The 23,930-nt window shown below is 38.8% G+C and overlaps 1 protein-coding gene across 3 annotated transcripts; it reads left to right on the top strand.

Annotated features, from left to right (window-relative positions):
* The first annotated feature begins 3,177 nt into the window (after positions 1–3,177).
* On the top strand, positions 3,178–14,994 carry OR51E2 (olfactory receptor family 51 subfamily E member 2). Of its 3 annotated transcripts, none has more exons than XR_012374491.1 (2): positions 3,178–3,329; positions 9,914–10,431. XR_012374491.1 is itself a non-coding variant. In XM_073879613.1 (2 exons), exon 2 carries the CDS (start codon positions 12,488–12,490, stop codon positions 13,457–13,459), a length of 972 nt encoding a protein of 323 aa, XP_073735714.1. In that variant the 5' UTR covers positions 3,178–3,329; positions 12,439–12,487; the 3' UTR covers positions 13,460–14,994. The 3 variants fall into 3 exon arrangements, 2 of the variants coding, with proteins under 2 accessions (XP_073735714.1, XP_073735715.1); XM_073879613.1 differs by lacking the exon at positions 9,914–10,431 and adding an exon at positions 12,439–14,994; XM_073879614.1 differs by lacking the exon at positions 9,914–10,431 and adding an exon at positions 12,549–14,994.
* The last annotated feature ends 8,936 nt before the right edge of the window (positions 14,995–23,930 follow it).

Consider the following 23,930-nt stretch of genomic DNA (forward strand, 5'->3'; position numbering starts at 1 on the left):
CATAATGGACCTTTTAAGCCAACAATATACTGGAAAATACACTTTCAGGAAGTTCATACAAATACTGTAAAACAGGGCTTAGTCCATGATAACACAGCAACATAACACTGTGTATTATAAGTTTCTTAAAAATTTGCTAATTTGGGGGCACCTGGGTGGCTCAGTCAGTTAGGTGTCTGCCTTCAGCTCCGGTCATGATCTCAGGGTCCTGGGATCGAGCCCCGCCTCGGGCTCCCTGCTCAGCGGGGAGCCTGCTTCTCCCTCTCACTCTCCCTCCGTGCTCTTTCTCTCTTTCTCTCAAAGAAATAAAAACTTTAAAAATTTTTGCTAATTTGACAGGCAAGGATATTTTACTGTTTACTGTAGTAAAATACTGACATTCAATAAATAACATTTATTGCAAGTCCCTATGGCACATTTTTTCTTGTTTCTAATTCTGTTCTCCCTGTTTGGGTTATGAAGTTTGGAAAACATTAATATGAAGTCCAGTAATGTCACAGACTGTGGTATGTTTCCCAGGTTCAATGGTATTGATATTGACAGATTGATAATGGCATATTCCTGTTGCTAAGTGATTTTATTGAGGGGTATTTTGCTCAGACTTTCAGAAGGTTGAATTGAATTACCAGCTACTGTTCTGCTGGCCTGGCACGAGAGTAGGGCAGTGAGAAGGACTGTAATTTGGAAGTATGAGTACAATGTGTGTCAGTGCTCTACCACTATGCACAATAGTTCCATGCGCATGCACCAAGCTCTGGCTCAGAGTATACTATAATATTATTATAACTCTATTGCTGTGAGAAAAAGTAACATTCTTTTGGCCAAGGGATAAATAAACATAATCCCCAAGAAGTTTCTGAGACTGATGGGAATGCAGTCACTGCCCTAGAATTTGCCCAGACTAGTAGAGAAAATGCTTCCAAAGGTCTCAAGAAGTCCACTGTAAGGAGCTATAACAGACCAAACTTCATATACAAAATGTAAGCATACACAGGTAACCGTGTGTTAACATCCAGGCTAGCACATAAGCATGCGCACATGCTGTTGGGTTAGAACAATTTGAATTGGAATTAGTGGTAGATGAATGAGCATGTGAAGATTATCTAGAGAATGAGTTTTAAAACCTGACAGGGTTGATGTAATGTATGGTGATTAACATAACAATAAAACAGTAAAAAAGCAAAAAAATAAAAAAATAAAACCTGATCGGGTTTCCAATAGCCCAAGCTTTAAATAGTGGTTGTGACACTTATTAACTGAGAGACCTAAGTAAGTTACTTATATTCTCTAATCCTTGGTAACTGTAATGAATCAAAGTAATAAGGGATTCTTCCATCAAATTTATTATCTTACAGTTAAGTAAGTCAGAAACTGATATGAATCTCACTGAGCTAAAATCAAGGCATCAACAGGGCTGCATTATTTTCTAGAGGGCATAAGGAAGAACAATACCCTTGCCTTTTCTCCTTCTAGAGATTGCCCACATTCCTTGGCTCATGATGTCCCTCGCTCTGCCATCTTCAAAGCTAGCAATGGTGGATCAAATCCTTCTCAGGCTGCCACCTCTCTGGTTCTCCACTTTTAAGAACTCATGTGATTAGAAACCCACCCAGATGATTCAGGATAATCTCATCTCAAGGTCTTCAAGGTCAATCACATCTGCAAAATCCCTTCTGCCCTGTAAACATAACATATTCATCGGTTCCAGGTATTAGGACATGGACAACTTTGAGGGGCACTATTTTCTCTACCAAAAACACGCCATAATACCTTGGGCACAGAATGCATGATAAAGTGTTGTTGTTACATTATAAAGAATAAAGTATTTCAGGCCAAGATATTTTCTGTGGTGAAACAGACTGGGTGGTAGGGAGAGATAAGGATGGAAGCAAGGAGACTAGTTTGGAAACTACTGAAATTATCCAAGTAAGAGATAATGACATGTTGGAAAAAGGAGGTATTTTTGGAGGTGATGAAGAGTGATTACATTCCAGTAATAGTTTCAAAGATATTAGGATCTGAAGACTTATATGCAGAGTGTAAGAGACAGAAATGAAGGGTAGACTTCAAGACTCATATGCTCTAGAGTGGTCCAATAATGGTGGGACCACTGAGGATCTAAAGGGACCATAAGTAGAGAAGATGGCAGTCTATAGCAATTTGTGGGCACTCTATTTACTGAAGACTAGAGAGAGCAATTGCCACCTCTTTTCAGATTGCATCATTGGCCAGATCCATCACCCACCTACTCAAAGTCCTTGGTACAATGTAAGATCCTCAAAATTTAAACAAAAGTGGGGAGAATCTCAAATTATTGTTGTTAGTTTCCTTCCAGTTAGTGGTCTGGGATTCAAAACATAAAATAGGTTAAATTATGAAAAAATAAATTAAAAATGTATTTTCTGCACACCTAATTGTAGACTGAGATTTTTACCTATGACATTCTCCAAGTACTTGGTTCATGCCTCTAAGAGAATATTATCATTGATTATCAGTATTGGTAATTATCAGTTAACTGTGTGTTTCTAAACTAAACCAAGAGACCATGGACAGTAAGAACTGTGTTGTACGCCCCCTTTTTTTTAATCTCCAGCCGTTAGCATGATGTTCGGAATATAGGATACTCTTATGCAATATTTACTGGATATATGTATAGATGAGTAAATTATTTTTTTCCTAGTTATAAGTGACAGGCTGCTAAAAAGCACAGACTAATGAAACAGGACTGCCATAAATAGTTATAGATGATAACGAGTTACTGAGTGGAATGTGATTTGCACTCACTAGAGGAGATTCCTTTTAGCAATTTGGTATAATATTTCATTTTTTAAAATACTCTTTAGAGTGACTGCTTAGGGGCACGGGATTTCTTTTTGCAGTAATAAAATTTTCTAAAAGTAGACCATGATGATGCTTGTACAACTCGGTAAATTTACTATAAACTATTGAATTGTACATTTTAAATGGGTGAATTTTATGATATATGAATTATGTCTTAAAATTATTTTTACAAAAAATCACTTCAATAAAAGGGCACAAGGACAAAAAAAAATTACATCAGCCTATAAAGCACATGACCACAATAAGTAATTACGTAATGGAACAAACAAAGACTGTATAAGGCAAAAGAAGTCTTCTGGGAACCACCATACCCCTGGAGACACAGTGAGTGACACCACCACCAGGAATGGGCCTCTCAGCTCTGTGTCTGTCTCCATTCAGGCTGGAACAAGTCTCCTCATAAGCTCGGTCCTCCCCCTGGAATCTGAAGTCTCCTCAACCTTCTCAGTCAGCCTGAGAGGGACAAGTAGAACTGCTGTACAAACTCTGTAAGTAAAACTGTTTTGTTCGATGAAAAGACTTGACTCTAGGTGAGCCAAACTTTCTTATCCACAGCAAGAATTTCCTCACAATGTTCAGAATTAGATGAGATAGTGAGATGGTGGGCTGAGGTGGACAGCAGAATTTTTAGAATTATTTATTCTCAGGAACCCTGCAGAGAAAGGGCATTTTGTCTGCCCCATGTGGGTTGCACAGTTTGTGGTTTGTTAAGCAAATGGCTTAATTAGGGTGCTATATAAGTTATCATAGTTAGTGGTTTGGTGCTTGAGAAAACCAAAGAGGTTGTCAGGAGCTGAATAATGCATTTCTAAGCCCAATTATTCTTACTAAAACTTAAAAAAAATACCAATTTTGAAAACTTACTGCATGCGAGGCACTGTATTAGGTGCAGTATATAGTCTACCTATAGATGAGGAAATTTGATCAAAGAAAGTTTACACTACTTATACATGAAACCATAGTTTTGGGGAGCATAAGTGTGGGAATTTTTTTTTAAAAAATTAGGTTTAAAATCCTAATTCTGACATTCACTAGCTGTGTGTGATTCCGAATATGTTTCATAACCTCTCTCATACTCGGTTACCAGAAAAGGGGAATCAAAGTGAATTTAGTACTACTTGCCAAATGATGTTGTAATATGAATTAAAAGAATGCTTCTCAAATGCTTAGCTCTGTAACTTTCACAGAACAAATTCCAATAAATGGTAGCTGTTGTTATGAGTAATATTTTTATTATTGCTACCAAAATTCTCAAAACTAGTTAGTGTCTAAGCAAGGACCTGAACCCAGATCAGTCACATGTTATAGCGATGCCATTAGCAATGGCTTGGACAATATTGATAATGCTATATGGTTGTTCAGGAGTTAAAGACATAGAAGCCATAGCTCATAACAGTTCAATGAAAGAAGAGCATCACTGTGATCTGGGAGGACAGGAAAATTAATTAGGAGACTATAGCTTATATCTTCCAAGAGAAAAGGAAGGTTGTACGTGGATTGGAGAGGAGGGATTGAACAGATTCCAGGGTGATAGCAGCACAGAGTAGTTTGGGGGAATTTTAGTACCTCCCCCTGATAAATCCATTAGTCCCCCTTTATTCTTTGATATGAACGGGTAAGTCTGTTCAATTAAGGAAAGCACAATGAAGTACAGCTTCAAGCACCCACTATGAACCACATTGCTATTACTCGGCCCTCAAATAGAAAACTCTGGATTCTCCAGTTTTTGACATTTTAGAAGTAAAATCATTAAGTATTTAATGAACACTGGCATGTAGGGGATGAGAGAGAGGGAGAAGAGTGTGTGTATGTGCGTATGTGAGGGCAGTAACTCTGATTAGATGATTTGTTAGTTTGATGTCATTTACAGACAAATGAGGCATAGGAGAGAGAGTCGGGTTTGGAATGGGGGAAGGAATCAGATCCATTTGGCTCCTATTGTGATTGGGGTATCTGAGGGATTATGGGTGGGAGTATGCCTCAAGGGTAGTTAGTTTATTCATTTTTTTTTCCACTGGCACTAAGCAGAGAGCTTTGACCTGTTCTTCAAACTGCTGTCCATTAGTTTTTCAAATTGCCTACTTGATCACCACACTCTAGTTCCAGGATTCATGACTGCCTTCAAGTTTCAGCCCAGACATTTTGCCATGGCTTCAAAGATCCTGTTAACTTTTGAAATATAGAACGCAGGAGAATCTATAATTAGATTTCAGATTCACGTGTCATCTGAATATAAGTGCTATTTAAAGCTGTGGGAAAAACTAAGATATCCCAAGGAGAGTATACTGGAGAGCAAGAAAAAAACAGGGGCTTCTATGAATCGTGGGTCACTACATCAAAAACTAATGATGTATGATGGTGACTAACATAACATAATAAAATTAAATTAAAAAAAAAACCAGGGGCTTCCTGAAAGAAAAGGACTCCTAAAGAATACCACAACTGAAAAGACAGAACAAAAATACTGTTCAATAAAGAAATTAAATAAAAACACAGAATAACTATCACTGAAGCTAGTGAAGGAGAAAGTGCCTAAAGAAAAGACAAAGAAAAGGTGCCTAAAACTGTGAAAATTTGAGATGAGAGAGAGGAAAACAAATCTGAAATAAATTTTTGGACTTGGTATTTAGAAAGTCATTGGTGACATGAGTTGGAGAATTTCCTGAGAGTCATTAGAGAAAGAACCCAGATTATTACTGAAGGTAAAGGGATAATAAACACAGGCAGACTGTCTTTCAAATAATATGTTTTGTCATTATAAAAGATAAGGCAGGAAATTGAGGGAGAAACAGGGTTTGTCTCTTATTTCCCATACTAACAAAGCACAGGGGCCAATTAAGAAAGATGGTCAATATATCTTAGTTGAACTGAATGTCATGTTGACAACATCTACATAAATGTGTGGGAAGCTTTCATTAATGGTTTGGGGTATAACTTGAGAATTGAAGCTGCGGAAAGGGAGCCACTGGTACTATCTAAGATACTAAAGAAGGAAAGGAATTTTGTTAGGGTTAAGGGAACAAATGAAGAATGATTTGTTTAGTTATTCATAAAATACTTGGAAATGCCTAGCTCTTAATGTTCTGCAACTAAAATTGAAGTTCCCTCTCCTTTCCATGGAATGCAAGATGTTCATGTCCTGGCCCGGCTGATTTCTCTTGCTCAGCTCCCACATCACCCAGCATCATATTTAAGGCTCCAGCATTTTAATTTTCTTGTAAGTTGTCCAACCAACCCTGTTATTACTTCATTTGGTTTCTGCTTATGTTTTTATCTATGTCAAGAACACCCTTTTCCTGCTTTTAATCCTTGTAAACTCACATCCACCCATCAAAATATTACACAGTTCTAATTCACCTACTCAGTTAAGAGTTCTTGGAACTAATTCTTCTTGACACACACAGACACATTCATGTATACACACACTCAGAATCTGTCGCTCCAAACTATCCTGTCTTATCACTTAGAAATACCTCATCCAACGCACTCTACAGCTAGAGATATTTGTCTCTGAATCCTCTTATATGCAGTGTGCCTGGCATGCAGTAGTTGTTCCCCAAACTGGTAATTTTTCATTTTCATAGGAGTCACTGCACTCTTATTAAAGATACAGTTTTCAGCCTTAAAAAGATGAGGTGTTGACAACCTCTCTGGTTTTCTCAGGCACCAAAGCACTGTCATTTTATCTGCTTCATATCCTTAGTGCTGACACAATACCCAGTGAGCTCCCAGTTTGATAGTGAAATGAACTAAGCGTTGGTGATGGGTGATCAAGAGCTTAGATGGAGTTAGTGGCTATGAAAACCAATAAGGAATCTTCTATGTTTGCACCCAGCATGGATGAGGACAGGGTACAGGAAGACACAGTTGTAGAGCAATGGAAAGGAAAGAATTTTAGGGAGTTCTCTTCTGCCAGACTCAACTCAGATCAGTTCAGCCTACACATTATGTTTTTCTTCTGATCCCTCAACAAGAAAGGGAAGGGAAAAAACTGACAAGAATGAAAATGTGTAATGAATAAATTGTTTAAATTAATAAAATAATGTAAAGGGAGCCATGAAGAAATTAGGATGAAAGAGAAATTGTTCCAATAGCAATTAAAAAAAAAAGATCTCTTATAAAATTTCCTAGCACTCCGTAACAAAAGTTACAACTCAATCATTGCATGTCATAGCGACAAGCATCGTGAAAATCTTCATAATAGCTAGACGTAAGTGACAGATATGGAGGCACTCTGCAACCCCATAACCCTTTTTTGTCATTCACCACTGTACCCTAGATGTTGAAGTTATTTATAAGCAGTGCTATTCTTTCTCCCTCACTTGATTTTAAACTCTTTAAGAGTTCATTCTGGCTCAACACTTTCACATATGCTATTCTAGTAGACTTGGAATACTTCATTTCTATTTACATAAAACATAGCAATCTTTCAAGCACTGATTTTCCTAAGAAGACTTCTCCAGATACCCTAAGCCTTTTACACACAATTGAACTGTGTGTGCAATTATGAACTTTTTCATAATTAGTCTAGCTCCCATGGACCCCAGGAAGTTGTTAACCTCAAAGGTTGAGACCCAAGTTCTGGAAATTAATAGTAAATAAACAGGTCAAAGACTTGTGGAACGTGAGAGGTGAACCCCCTTTTTTTAATTATCATAAGTACTATTCATTTAAAAAGTAGAGTTTTAGTTTGCCTTTCTGATCAATATGTATTTTTAAAAACTATAATTACTAAAAATGTTTTCAGAAATCAATATATTTATGAAAAGCGCTAACAGAACTTGTTAAACATCAAATTTGTAAAACTTGTTAACTTTCAAACTTTCATAATTAACTGAAATGCATGCCAGTTGAGCAAGTCTGTATCCAATTCATTTCAGCATAATGTCAGTTGTATTCATGACACTCAATAAACAGGCACCAGAAGCAGTGCCAAAAAGAAAATGCTCCCTTTCTTAATGAATGTTTCCTTTCTGTCAACTCTTATTCCCATTAGGAGGTTTGATCATACATTTCTAACAGTAATTTCATTGGTTCCCTGAGGACATTCTTATGACTCTGAACTGTAGAGTCTAAAGTTATAGTTTACTTACTGGGTCAATTCATGTAACTTAGCACTTCTTTTTCCTCTAATTTTTCATTGATTTCAATTAAATATTTCCCAATTTTTTTAAACTAAGATTTCTTTAGGGAATCCTTGAGGTACTTTATCTAGGTGAACGTGAGTGGTCTGGAAAACATTTAGGCTCCCCTGAGGAACAGTTACCTTACTGACTGAACACTTTCCAGTCACAGCCCTAATGTCTGCTTTCCCAAGACTCCCCTTTCAACTCATACATACCCATCTGAAGAGCCTGAAATTCTGTACTCAATGAAAAATGAAATGTAATGTTCACAGTAAAGGTATATCTTTCCCTCCAAGGCAAAACAGTAAAATTCTATTAAATATCACCTAAGAAGGATGTCTTAACAAAATGGAGAACAACCAGTCTTCAGGCAGATGAAGAGAGAACTCTATCTGTATAAGGCAGCATGCTATATCATATGGGGGGAGGGGACAGAGGCCTCTAAGGTGGTAGGTCTGTGTTCTAACTCCACTTCCCAAATGAGACACCAGACGCTACACTGCAGGTGTCACTTTCAAGGTTAGATACCATAGACAATCTGCACATGACTGCACTGGTGCCTAAGCCATCTATTAGCGTGTCATATGTGTTTTGTATCATAAGTATCTCTCTCAATATTTTCTGGCTTCCCAAATTGTCTATAAGCTTCTCTGCTTTCTACACTTGAGGCCAATGTAGTATTGCTGCTCCACAGTCCCAGTCTACTTTTCTCTGATGCCGACTATATGGAAAAACTAACCTGCTACCTCTTTATCACAATTTGAAAATCCAGAAAAGGTGAAATATAATTGACCAATCTTGAGTAAAGTGACTTCCCTTCATCCAGTCATCTCTGGCTGGAGAAACGGAAGGAAAGGTCACATAGTATGAACATAGCTACCAGCAAAGGGTCCCAGGAAAGAAAAATGATGGGCTGAGGTACATATAAGAAAAAGAATGGTACCTACTACAGCAGTTGAAATCTTAATGATTCCTTTATCAATTTCAATGAGAAATTCATTTTTACATAGTATATAAATATTTGTCTTCAGTTAGTTTTTGGTTGAATAAAATTATTTGTAATTGGATTAATACAAAAAAATGCAGTTTTGTTGTTGTTCCAGAGTTTCATCTTGGAACTCTGTACTTTTAATCCAGCATTTCAAACTTCGGGAATACCACATCTACTTCCACCATTTTCCTGCGAACTGGTGTTCCCGGGCTGGAAGCCTTCCACACCTGGATCTCCATTCCCTTCTGCTTTCTCTACATAACCGCCCTCTCGGGAAACAGCCTGATCCTCTTTGCCATTGTCACCCAGCCCAGCCTCCACGAACCCGTGTATTATTTCCTCTCCATGCTGTCCACCACTGACCTCAGCCTGTCCGTATCCACCCTAGTTACCATGTTGGGTATATTCTGGGTATATTCTGGTTCGACGTCAGGGAGATCAGCTTTAATGCCTGCTTGTCACAGATGTTCCTTATTAAACTCTTCACTATCATGGAATCCTCAGTGCTGTTGGCCATGGCCTTTGATCGTTTTGTGGCCATCTCTAATCCACTCAGGTATGCCACCATTTTAACTGATTCCAGAATAGCTCAAATTGGAGTGGCAATTGTCATCAGGGGGATACTAAGGCTGACACCAAGGGTTGCACTTCTTTTTAAAAGACTGTCCTTCTGCCACAGGCACGTGCTCCACCACTCCTACTACTTCCCCCCTGATGTAATGAAGCTCTCGTGTACAGACAGCAGGATCAGCAATGCAGTTGGGTTGACTGCCATGACCTCTACTGTTGGGGTGGACTCAATCCTCATCCTCCTTTCTTACATTTTGATTATTAAGACTGTCCTCAGCATGGCATCCCCAGAAGAGAGGAAGAAAGCCTTCAGCACATGTATCTCCCATACTGGGGCTGTTGCTATTTTCTACTTTCCATTGATCAGTCTGTCCTTTGTTCACAGATTTGGGAAACGAGCCCCAGCCTATGTTCATACAATGATTGCTAACACGTACCTCCTGATCTCTCCTGTAATGAACCCCATCATCTACAGTGTGAAGACCAGATATGCAGAGCTGTGATAAAAATTCTCCATTCCAAAGATACATAGAATCACAGAATTCTAGAGATGGCCTACATTGTCAATTTAAAACAAAACTGGTGATCATGAAACAAAAATTTAAAATTAAAGCTGGAATATATTTAGAACATCAACTAGCTTGACCCTTTATTTTACAGATGAGGAGACAGAGACATAAGAATAGAAGTAATGAACAGTGTAAAGTGTAAAGTCCTAAATCTATCATTTCACCCATCACTGTTCATTCTGAACTGTTGTTTATCCTGCCAACAAACTGTAAGGGCCCCATTTCTCTTGGACACAGAGGTCAAGTGAGCTGGCCTCCCTCCAGGGAAGTTTCCTTAGCATTACCCATACTTTTCAGCCTGACTTGTTTAGATTTCTGAATCTCTCTCCCTAAGCTACCCATGACAGATACATAGATGGTTGGATGGATACAAGACATAAGCTATCTTTTATCTCACTGAAGGATGCAATTATATGCCTATTAAAAGGGCTTCTCATTCTCTGATAGCAGCTTGTGGCCAAATTTGGGATCTCACATTTGTCTCACATAAAGCTATTATGTCTTTGCATAAGATCTGAGGATAGGGAAAAGAGCAAATAGTGGTCAGAGGTGTGAATTCTGGGACCTTTGAATCTTGGATTTGTTCTTCCTTGCTTATCCATGATGGGGATAATCCAAGTCAAATCTTTTAGTTCCTATTTTATCACACTATATTTTAAGACTGCTGGTCTCCAAACCCTCTCCCCTAAAACCAAATGAAAGAGAATCTCCCAGTTGCAGTATGGACCCAGATGAGGAATGAAGAAGAATCCTGGGGAGATGAACAGTTTTACATAACTACCACCGATGAAGACACCTGCAGAGTTAATTCCCAAGATTCAGAGGTCCTTCTTCTTAAAGCCAAGCCTTTAGCTCTTTAGAAACAGTTAGCTCTAAAGACCAGGGTACCTAAGGAGCCTAGAAGAGAAAGTGTTTGATGAGGTCAGATCCTAGGTGTTTGGGTGGCAGGGCAGGGGCAGAGGAATGCTGGGCTTCCAAAATCAAAAAGCTTTCCCTAACATGAATGGCTTGTTGGCAGAGGTTCCAGGAAAGACAAGCTCTAGGAGTATCAAGACTCGACCCAAGTTCTCCTTGGGGAAAGGACTGTGGCCTGGAGGCAGCTTTCAGGTGTGGAGAAACACATCAGCCATGAGCAAAGAGAAAAGCCTTCACAAAGGACCATGCCAGGCAGCTAGGATCCGCTGGAAGCCACACACCCTGCCAGCACCTTCATCTCTAGATAAGTCACTGGAGGGAGCCACTCCCTTTCATTTGATGACCTCCAAAGGCATTTCTTTTTTTTACTTAACAGATTGACTTGTGGTCTTTTTTTCTTAGGTTTTTTTCTCATCTTTTAAAAACTGCCATTTTTGTGTTTCTTTTTCCCCTTGCTGACCTTAGACCTGGGGATCCAGAATCCTGAAAATTTGAAGGAAAAAAAAATTCCCTATCCCCACTGGCTTCATATACCCATTATTCCCTTCTCTGTCTAATTCCTACTCATGTTTGAAGACTGAACAAAAGGCTTATCTTTGCCAGGAAGGTTCCCCTGATCATGCCTCTCCCCCTCCCATGCATTAAATGCACACCTTAAGCTAACACTTATTCCAAAACTCTAATAATTGGGTTACTTGTCTATCTTCCACGATAGGTAGGGCATCTGAAGGTCAAAAGATGTGTCTTTCATCTCTGTATCATGAGCATCTAGCAAATAGCCTTGTACATAGTAGGTCATATAAGTAGATGCTTATAAAATGAATGAATAATTGAAGGAAAGAAAAGAAAAGAGAACATACCTGGAAAGGGTTCTCAGTAGGGTATCTGTTAACACCTATCTGAGAAAAGGACCATCCAATATCCAGGTAATGAAGGTGTGGGCCAGAAGGAGTCCAAAGGAATTTGGAAAGGATACATTTTGGGATAAGCATTGTTTTCCCCAGGTTCCGTTTTTAAAATGTAAATGGGAGGTGCCTGAGTGGCTCGGTCAGTTGGGCATTCCAGTCTTTGTTTCAGCTCAGGTAATGATCTTGGGGTCCTGGGATCAAACCCCATGTTGGGCTCCACACTCAGCGCTGAGTCTGCTTATCCCTCTCCCTCTGCTCCTCCCTCCACTTGTGCTTGCTCTCTCTAATAAAGTAAATAAATAAATAAATAATTTTAATGTAAATGGACCTTGAGAGGGGCAATTGATAAATGAGTTTGAACTATCCTCTTTCCCTTTGGAAGAGGGCTTCAGAGCTTATGAAAGAGCCTAAAGGGCTTGGAAGAGTGAGAAGGGAGAGTACGAGAGGGAGAGCTAAGGTGCATTCAGTTCCCAGGTTTCCAGGGTTGGCCTCTCTGATTGTGCTCCATGTCCTAGCAGGCTAGCAGGCTGCCAGGGTGACCTCACCCTCTCCAGCACCCCCTTCTTGATGCCAGCTATGAGTTCCTGCAACTTCACACATACAACCTTTGTACTTATTGGTATCCCAGGATTAGAAGCAGCCCATTTTTGGATCGGCTTCCCCCTGCTTTCAATGTATGCCGTGGCAGTGTTTGGAAACTGCATCGTGGTCTTCATCATAAGGACAGAGCGCAGCCTACATGCTCCCATGTACCTCTTTCTCTGCATGCTGGCAGCCATTGACCTGGCCTTGTCCACATCCACCATGCCCAAGATCCTCGCCCTCTTCTGGTTTGATTCCCGGGAGATTACCTTTGATGCCTGCATTACCCAGATGTTTTTTATTCATGCTCTCTCAGCTATTGAGTCCACTATCCTGCTGGCCATGGCCTTTGACCGTTATATAGCCATCTGCCACCCACTGCGCCATGCAGCAGTGCTCAACAATACAGTAACAGCCCAGATTGGCGTGGTGGCTGTGGTCCGTGGATCCCTCTTCTTTATCCCACTGCCTCTGCTCATCAAGCGGCTGGCCTTCTGCCACTCCAATGTGCTCTCACACTCCTACTGTGTGCACCAGGATATGATGAAGCTGGCCTATGCAGACACGTTACCCAATGTGATCTATGGTCTTACTGCCATTCTGTTGGTTATGGGTGTGGATGTCCTCTTCATCTCCTTGTCCTATTTTCTGATTATACGAACAGTTCTACAACTGCCTTCCAAGTCAGAGCGGGCCAAGGCTTTTGGAACCTGTGTGTCACACATCGGTGTGGTGTTAGCCTTCTATGTTCCTCTCATTGGCCTCTCAGTGGTACACCGTTTTGGAAACAGCCTTGATCCCATTGTGCATGTTCTCATGGGTGATGTTTATCTACTTCTGCCTCCTGTGATCAATCCCATCATCTACGGTGCCAAGACCAAACAGATCAGAACTCGGGTGCTAGCTATGTTCAAGATCAGCTATGACAAGGACCCTCAGGCTGTGGAGAACAGGTGATCCTTACCACTCCACTCTCCCTTATCTTTAATGGCGTGACATAAGGATTTCCTAATGCTAGCTTAATTCTAGTTGTCTATAAGCGTATCGATGATTTTCTCAGCTGTGGCCTCCGAATTCTGCCTCTGCTTGGGGTGAAAGTTTGGAGGCTACCATTATTTCCTTCCATAGGTCAAAATGTTATTGATATTATTATTGTACCAAAAGTTTAAATTAGAAAAACCACCAATATCCCAATATGTAGTAAAAAAACATAGAGAAGAGTGACAAAAAATACAACTGGCTTTTTAACAAGGGGAAAATTATTCTACCTGACTAGTAATCTGAGAAATCATATACTAAAACAATAATTAGGCAGCATTTTTGTCTATTAAATTAGCAGTTTTTATTAATGAAAATTCACAATGTTGAAATATAAATTCATGACCATCAAAGGTGATGGTATAATTGGCATATGTAGCAAGAACTTTTTAAAGTTTCTATGCTTTAATGCTATATTCTCACTTTTGGAAATCTATCCTAACAAAATATCCCTAAGTGCAGAAAGCGGGTTTTTCACAAAATATATTGGTTACACAATTATTTAGAGAAATCATATTAAAAATACTAGGATATAATATATAAAAGTAAGGAATAGTAAACTCAAGTATGGTCCATTTATTTAATGGAATATTATGTGGAATAATCTATATAAAAGGAATATTGTGTGACTTTTAAAGAACCTACTATAAAATGAAACATGCATATAATGTTAAAAAATAAACAATAAGGACACATGATTGAAACTAACTTGAAAAGCACCTCTGCCTTGAAGGAAATGTGCTCAAATTAATAGTGACTTATTTTTGTTTTTACTTTCTAAATTTCTTTATTATGGAGATCTTGTTTAGCTGATGTGCAACTTTCAAAATGAAGAAAATGAAACTGACAATTTACATAAAACAAAGCTTGTCACAGACCTCACTGTTGGTTTACTATGCATTATCTGGGAATTTATCTAAGCTCTACACAGTAATGCCAATGAACATGTCTTGAGTGCTTATCATGTTCTAGGCACTGTGCTAAGTGCTTTAGTGGTTTTATCTGATTTTCACAACTTTTTGGAGTAAGTACCATTTTTGCCTCCCATTACAAGTGAGAGAAATGAGACTTTCATTAACAAGATAATTAAGCCATACAGTTTGTGGGTGCTGTGCCAAGATTTGAAATTGAATTTGATAACCAAATACAGTTACTTAATTTCCATGTTATATTGCTTCCTTTTTAACATCTGCCATTTATTTCCTCAGCCTGTGCAAATCCTGTTTTCTCTCTGCTGTGTGCCTTATAAGATGAATGTATTTGTGTTGAGACATAACCCTGCCCTCATGAGTAACAAATCCAGAATACTGTTCAGGTTTTATAGCCACCTTTCATGTTCCACAGCCTGCTTCTTCCCAGATTAAGGAAGAATATTTTTGTCTATTTATCTCTTATATATTCTCAATCATATTTCCCTTTTTTAAGTATATTCTGTACCTGTCAAATATTTTGAATGTCTGGTTTTTAATTCAGGTATAAGATATAATAAAATTTTATTTTAAATTTTGCTAAGTGTTATACATACTGCTTTTATACTTATAGAATCCTATAAACTCAGATTTGAAGATACAGGAGATTCCCTAGTCTACTTTCCCACCCCAGGTACTGTTTGCACAACTGTAAAGATGCTGAATGCATCAAGGTGGGATATTTCCATTGTATGGTTGAAATCAGATTTCATGAGAAGCTGAAATCTGACTTCAATCATTGGGTTCCCTTAGAAGCTTCACTGAACAAATCTTGGGTGGGGGACTTGGGTGGATAAACTATGGGGGAGACTCCAACCTGTGGGCTCTTTCTTAGGAGAAGGAACCTCAGACACTTAACCTCTCTCCTGCAGAAGGGCCTTCGTAGTATATGTATCTGTAAGCATCCAATTGTGATTCCCTGCTCAAAGGTAGTAAAGTGGCCTCCAAAGTCATGCAGCTAATCAACGCAGATAGAATAGGCTGAATGAAAGAGAGAGGATGGAGGAAATGGGTGACTTCCCTAAAGAAACAAAGAGATGTCCATGCTCTATAAAAGTAGAGATTCAGGTATCAGGACTTACCCCAAATAATTTTTATTTTTTTATTAGATTGAGCCTCAGTAAGTCTCTCCCTATAACCTCCATCCTCTTCTATCTTCCTGTGCATTACTCAACCTTAAATCATACCCTCCTGCCTACCCCCATATGCCTAAGAGCATAGCCAGATTGACAGTTTAATAAAGCATGTATGTTTTGCTTTTAAATCTCTCACAGTATCCCAGTGCAGCCCAACTTATTCATATTCTATTGCCATCTCCCCCACCCTTCCCTCTGCCCTAAGATTTTCATTTTTTTCTTTTAAACACTGCTTTCGTTTTTTTAAGTTTTTATTTAAATTCCAGTTAGTTAACATACAGTGTAATATCAGTTTCACGCATACAATACAGTGATTCAGCACTTCCATACAACACCCAGTGCTCACCGCAAGTGCCCTCCTTAGTCCCCATCACCTGTTTCACCCATTCCCCCACCCACCTCTCCTCTGGTAACCATTAGTTTGTTCTCTACACTTAAGAGTCTGTTTCTTGGCTTGTCTCTCCCTCTTCCTTTGCTCATTTTTTTGTTTCTTAAATTCCACATATGAGTGAAATCATATGGTATTTGTCTTTCTCTGACTGACTTATGCTAAGCGAAATAAGATTTTCATTTTTTAAAAGTAGTTCAGGGACACCTAGGTGGCTAGATCAGTGAAGCATCCGACTCTTGGTTTCAGCTCAGGTCATGATCTCGGGGTCCTGGGATCAAGCCCAGCATCTAGTCTGCTTGTCCCTCTCCCTCCCCCTCTGTTCCTCCTCTCTCTCTCTCTTTCTCTCATAAATAAATACTTTTTAAAAAGTAGTTCAAAGACTTGTTTGCCAATATTCATAGCAACACTATATTCGCAATAGCCAAAAAAGTGGAAATGACCCAAGTGTTCATCGACAGAGAAATAGATAAACAAAAGACGGTATATACATACAATAGAATATTATTCAGACATAAAAAGGAATAAAATTTAGATACATTTGACAATATAGATAAACCCTGAGAATATTATGCTAAGTGAAATAAGCTAAAGGACAAATATTGTGTGATTCCATTTATATGAAAGATGTAGGACAGGCAAATTCATAGAGATAGAAAGTAGGATAGAGGTTACCAGGGGCTGGGGCGGGAGAGGATGAGGTGTTTTTAATGAGTACATAGTTTCAATTTGGACTGACCAGAAAGTTCCAGACATGGATAGTGGTGATGGTTGCACAACAATGTACAACTAATTTAATGCTACAAAATTGCATTTTAAGAATTTAAAAAATTCTTAAAATGGTAAATTTCATGTTATATTTATTTTACCACAATAAATAATCATGAAAGAAAAAAGGTAAAATTTTCATTATCATCATCAATTTTTTATCAAGAACATGTTGAGGAGCAGCTGGGGGGCTCACTCAATTAAGCATCCGACTCTTGGTTTCAGCTCAGGTCATGATCTCAAGGCTGTGAGATAGAGCCCCATGTTGGGCTCAGCACTCAGCACAGTCTGCTTAAGATTCTTCCCTCTTCCTTTTCCCTCCCCCTCTGCTCCTCTCCCAGCTCAAACTGTAAATAAATAAATAAATAAATAAATAAACTTAAAAAAAAAAAAGAACATGTTGAAATGATTATATTTTGGATATATTGGGTTTAAGAAAATACCCTTGTATAAAAGTACCCAAAGAGGACAATATTTAATCTCCTGTATTAAGGGAAGGAAAGAGCCCTAGAATGGGATTTATGAGCTCTGAGCTATAGTTCCTATTCTACCTCTAGGTGGATGACCTTTTCTAATGAACATAAATCTCTCTGAATTAACTCTATAAAACATGGTGATTAAATTAGATAATCTCTAAATCCCATCCTATTTTGAATATTATGTGCTCTGAACACTGAGAAGCCTTGAACAATTCCAAAGGGCCTGCAAAGCTGGAACCCTGCAGGGACTCCTGGAAACAGCCTTCTGCCTCACAAATCAAAGCCAAGTCCCTTCCCTGAGGCCACACCTGCTATTTGCCCAAACAGTATTTATCAACTCGATCTCCTACCCCTGATTCTGCCATTAAAGGCTCTTCTAAAACTCAAAACTGCTCTCAAAGATGGGGATTTTCCACCCCAGAAAATATGCACAAACTCTCTAAAAGGAAGCTCAATCCAATAGGAAGAGCAAACAGTTCTGACTCATCAAGCCAATTCACCCTCTGTGAGGCTTGTTTTCCTCCTCTGTTTATTAGGGATGATAACCATATCTACCCCTCAGGGTTTTGTGAGAATTATGTGCAACAATCCACACATAATGCTTAGCACAGAATTTAGTACATAGTACGAACTCAATAAATATTCATTATTACCATGGAGGAGGTGGCGGGTGACAATCCCTGCCTCACAGTGATATTGAGGGGATAGAGATGTGAGTTTCTGCCTGTCGCAAGCAAGCCACAGATTTTTCTTAAACACTCATCTACTTAGTCATTAGCCTGGAAGCTTGGAGTTTAAGAACTGGGTCTCTCTCTCTCTCACCTATACCAGGACTAAGTGTAGTGAATGGGGGAAGTAAGATTCAACTGGGATTCAAATGGGATTGAAATGATTTATCTTATGCACAAAAGGAGGAAAAACAACAGAAGGCCATAGTTTTCAAAGTTGTCCCAGGAAAATGTGATTGCTTTCTAGAAGGTGGCAAACTAAAGGGGGTGTTCTGGCCATTGCTTATTCCTTGTTCACGTGGACACAGTCCTGGGAGAGTGTTTGCCTTTTGGTTCCCATTGATCTAGAAGGGCTTACAGGAAGAGGCCCTCTGGGAACTTGGGGAGGTGAGTCAGTTCATACAGGTGGTCCCAGGCAGCCCCTGCCGTGAGAGGCCTCTGGGTCTTAAGCAAGTACTCACTGAAGTGAGAGTATCTTTCCCAGTGAACAAGGATCTCCAGGGACTGAAGATCATAAAAACACTGCCCTGTTCCCAGTCATGTTTATGTTGGCCTGGTCAGTGGAGGGCACTAGTTTAGGTAGCCAATTCCCCTTGAGAGCCAGAGTCTGAGGTTGCCTGATAAGCAGGACAGCTCCCATCCCCAGCAATTTCATTTAGCCCCCATCTCTGAGCAGCAAATCATTTACTCCAGATTAGAGTGACAAGAAATAAGGACAGAACATAAATTTATTTGTTTCTGGGGACAGACATTTCCCCAAGCTTTTTTTGTTATTAGAAGAAAAGATTTACTGTCAATAAGTATTTACAACCAGAGATTACCAGCATCACATATCTGAGATTCTTTCCGATGGTGGTCACCACCAATTCTCCCAGCCCATGTGAAAATTCATGCCCAATGTCCATTTTTTATATCATTCAAAGTTAAATATTCAAGAATCATTTATAATGTTCTGGGCCCTGTAAAAGGTGAAAGGAATACAAAAATAAACAATAGTGGATATTACAGTGGGTGTCAGATATTATCCAAAAACAAGAGATAACAAGTGTTGACAAAGATGTGGAGAAAAAGAAACACTTGTACATTTTTGGTGGGAACATCAACTAGTACAGTCACTATGAAAAACAGAATGAAAATAATTAAAAATTATTTTTAATAATATGCTATATATGATTCAGCAATTCCACTTCTGTCTGGATATATATCCAAAGGAAAAGACATCATTATCTCAAGGAAATACCTGTACTCCCATATTCATTGCAATATCATTCCCTATAGCTAAGATACAGAAACAAGAAAAGGCATGGAATATTCAGCCTTAAAAAAGAAGGAAATCCTGCCATTCGCAACAAGATGGAGGGATCTAAAGGCCATGATGCTACATGAAATATGCAAGACAGAGAAAGATAAATACTGCATAGTACCACTTATATGTTTGATCAAGAAGAAAATAAGTCAAATTCATAGAAACAGAAAGCAGAATGGTTGTTGCCAGAGGCTGTGGATGGGGAAATAGGGAAGTTGGTAAAAGAATATAGACTTTCAGTTATATAAGAAGAATAAATGTTGAGGATCTAAGTATAACATGGTGACTACAGTTGATAATACTATATTGGATAATTAAAATTTGCTGAGAGAATAGAACTTAAATGTTCTCAGAAAGAAAGAAAAGAAGGAAGAAAAAAGGAAAGAAAGAAGAAAAAGAAAGAAAGAAAGAAAGAAAGAAAGAAAGAGAAAGAAAGAAAGAAAGAAAGAAAGAAAGAAAGAAAGAAAGAAAGAAAGAAAGAGAAAGAAAGAAAGAAAAAGACTAAATATGTGAGGTGATGGATGTGTTAATAAACTCAATGGTGGGAATCCTTTTACAGTATATACCAATCATCACACTGTAGCCTTTAAATATATTACAAATGAATTTGTTAATTGTACCTCAATACATATATAAACTAACTCAAAATTGACCACTGACTTGCATGTAAAAAAAAAAAATAATGTAAGCATAAATCTAAAACTTTTGGAAAAACTTAGGAGAAAATCTTCAGGATAGAGGGCAAAGTGTTCTTAGTCTTGTCACCAAAAGTATGATTCTTTTAAGGAAATATTGGTAGATTAAGATTTATTAAAATTAAAAACTGCTTGTGTGTCAAAGACTCAGTTAAGAGGATGAAAAAACAATCTACAGAGTGGGAGAATATATTTCCAAATTACATATCTAAGAAAGGCCGAGTATCTAGAACAGATAAAGAACTCTGAAAACTCAACTAGAAAAAAATCTAATTAGAAATAGGCAAAAGACATGGAAAGACATTTTATGGAAAAAGAAACAGATGCAAATAAACACATAAAAAGTTCAAAGTTATTAGCTAGGAGGAAATAAAAATTAAAAGGACAGCGAAGTATCACTACACAACAGAATGGCTTAAAAAAAAAAAGGTGAAAACATCAAATGCTAGCAAGGATATGGGGAAATTGGATCATTCATACAGTGCTGGTTGAATGTAAAATGGTATAGCCAGCCACTCTGGAAAACATTTTGGCAGTTTCTAAAAATACTAAACATGCAACTAACATATGGCTGAGCATTTGTACTCCCAGGCATTCATCCCAGAGAAATGAAGAGTTATGTTCACCAAAAGCTTTCACACAAATGTTTATAGCAGCTTTATGCATAATAGCCCAAAACTGGAAACACAGATGTTCTTCAGCAGGAGAATGGTTAAACAAACTGTGGTACAACCATACCCTGTAAATACTACTCAGCACTTAAAAGGAATGAACTCTTCACACACAGAATAAGCTGGACAAATCTCCAGAGAATGATGCAGTGGGAAAAAAAAACCCCAAACAATCTCAAAAGATTACATATTGTATGATTTCATTTATATGACATTCTTGAATGACAAAATTATAGAGCTATAGAACACATTAGTGATTGCCAGAGACTAAACGGGGGATGGGAGGGAGAAAAGTGGATGGGGCTATAAAAGGACAACATGAGGGATCCTCGTGGCTCTGGAAGTGTTCCGCATCTTCGCTGTAGCAATGTTGATATCTTTATTTTAATACTGCATTATTGTTTTGCAAGATGCTACCATTGGAGGAACTGGGTGAAGGGTACACGGGATCTCTATATTAAATATTGCAACTGCATGTGAATCTACAAAATCTCAAAATAAAAAGCATGAAAAAATATCTTAAAGGGTCAATAAAGTTGGAAGATGCTGTTGGAGTAGGAGGACTCTAGATGAACCCCATCCCACTAACACAAGTAGATAACTATCAAATCATTCTAAATACCGCAGGAATGAACCTGAAGACTGGCAGAACAAACTCCACAACTAAAGGTGGAGAAGAGGCAACACTGAAGAAGGTAGGAAGTGCAGAGACATGGTCTGGGGAGAAACAGATCGTGGCTGCTGCAGTGGGGAGAGAGCCAGGGTCACAGAGAAGGGTGAGAGACAGACCAGCGCACAGTGCAGCACACGGGGAAAATGAAGCCCCATAGCAGTTGGCTTGGAAAGTGAGAGAGGGGCTGAATTTCATGAGTTCCTGCAACCAGTGGGGCTTAAAGCCTGAAGTTTTAAAGGTCAGCATGTTTGGCTTGGGAAGAGCCTGGAGGGTACTGGGGGGGTGCTCTTAGAGAAGAGGCACACAGCCCACAGACATACAGCATGGAAACAGCGATCTCAAGAGCGCCGGTGGCACACAGTGGGGAGGTTATTTGCTCTTCTCAGAGCATGTCCCAGAGAGACAGCAATCAAGGGGAGACCCCTGCTAGAACAAAGGAACTGGTCAGCACCATTTCCCTCCCCCACCCCTCAGCATAAGCACTAGCCACCAGTGGGAACCAGCACAGTGCTGACACCCAACACTTGCTTCCACCAAGCCCCGCCCCCTCACTCGGCCAGAACTACCCTTCCCGGTCACACTTGCCTCAGTTCCAGAAGGGGGGGCCACTTTCCCCAGAAGACCTGCCCAAACCCCTATTCACACCTTGTCTTCTGACAAGAGAGTTTTGCAGAGCTGTGGTTCCTGTGGCTGTGGCAACAGGCCTCATTTCACAAACAGACAAGAACACACCTAGTTAAAATGCACCACATTCAGGCCAGGGACCAAACACTGCCCACAACAGGCAAGGAGGGCTCTGCAGATGACTGGCCTGCAGGACTGAGGGGCCAGGACACACCAGCAGAGCACATGCCACGCACACTGGAGACACTCCCAGGAGTGCCAGGCTCTGGGGAATAGGGGACACTGCACTGCGGGGCACTCCAGGACCTCTTCTTCAGGATAGAAGCTCTATCAAGAAGACCAAACAGTTGTAAATATTTATGCACCCAGCACGGGAATACCCTGATACAGAAAACAGTTAATAATAAACATAAAGGAGCTAATCAATAAGAATACAACAGTAGGGGACTTTAACACTCCACTTACATCAGTGGACAACAAAAATCAATGAGGAAACAAAATGGCTTTAAATGACACACTGGAACAGTTGGATTTGACAAATATATTCAGAACCCTCCACCCTAAAACAGAAGAATACACATTCTTTTCAAGTACATACAGAACATTTTCCAGAAGAGATCACATATTAGTCCACAAAACAAGCCTCAACAAATTAAAGATTAAAATCATACCATACATCTTTTCTGAACATAGTGCTATGAAAGTAGAAGTCAACCACAAGAAAAAGTCTGGAAAGACCACAAATACATGCAGGTTAAATAACATGCTACTAAACAATGAATGCATAACCAGGAAATAAATTAAAAAGTACATACAAACAAATGAAAATGAAAACATGATGGTCCAAAATCTTTGGGATACAGGAAAAGTGATTCTAAGACGGAAGTTTATAGCAATACAGGCCTACCTCAAGAAGCAAAAAAAATATCAAGTAAACAACCTAACCTTACACGTAAAGAATCTAGAAAAAGAAAATTAAACAAAACCTTAACCCAGCAGAAGGAAATAATAAAGATTAGAGAAGAAATAAATGATAATACAAACAACAAAACAAAACAAAACAAAACAAAACAGTAGAACAGATCAATGAAACCAGGAGCTGATTCTTTGAAAAAGTCAGTAAAATTGATAAACCTCCAGCCAGACTTAGCAAGAAAAAAAGAAAAGGACTCAAATAAATAAAATCACAAATGAGAGAGAAGAAATAACAACTAACACCACAGAAATACAAACAACTATAAGAGAATATTATGAAAAACCATATGTCAACAAATTGCACAACCTAGAAAAAAATGGATAAATTCCTAGAAACATAAACTACCAAAACAGAAACAGGAAGAAATAAAAAATGTGAACAAATAACCAGTAAAGAAACTGAATCAGTAATCAAAAAAAAGTCCAAGACCAGACGGCTTCACAGGTGAATTCTACCAAACATTTAAAGAAGAGTTAATACCTATTCTTCTCAAACTTTTCCAAAAACAGAAATGGATGGAAAACTTCCAAATTCATTCTATGAAGTCAGCACTACCCTGATATCAAAACCAGATAAAGACTCCACTAAAAAAGAACTACAGGCCAATATCCCTGATGAACACAAATGCAAAAATCTTCAACAAAATAAAGGCAAACTGAATTCAACAATACATTTAAAAAAATCACTCACCACAATCAAGTGGGATTTATTCCTGTGTTGCAGAGTGGTTCAGTATTTGTAAATCAACCAACATGATACACCACATCAATAAGAGAAAGGATAAGAACCATATGATCATTTCAACAGATGCAGAAAAAGCATTTGGCAAAGTACAACTTCCATTCATGATAAAAACCCTCAACAAAGTAGGTTTAGAGGGAACATACCTCAACATAATAAAGGCCATATGTGGAAAAACCCACAGCTAACATCATCCACAATAGAGAAAAACTGAGAGCTTTTCCCCTAAGGTCAGGA

This window comes from Callorhinus ursinus, unplaced genomic scaffold (assembly GCF_003265705.2).
Source record: "Callorhinus ursinus isolate GAN/ISIS: 27379988/994484 unplaced genomic scaffold, GSC_fseal_2.0 scaffold35, whole genome shotgun sequence".
NCBI lineage: Eukaryota > Metazoa > Chordata > Mammalia > Carnivora > Otariidae > Callorhinus > Callorhinus ursinus.

What these genes read in the sequence shown, in the direction of transcription:
- OR51E2 (XM_073879613.1), top strand. Translation starts at nt 12,488, where the DNA reads ATGCCAGCTATGAGTTCCTGCAACTTCACACATACAACCTTTGTACTT.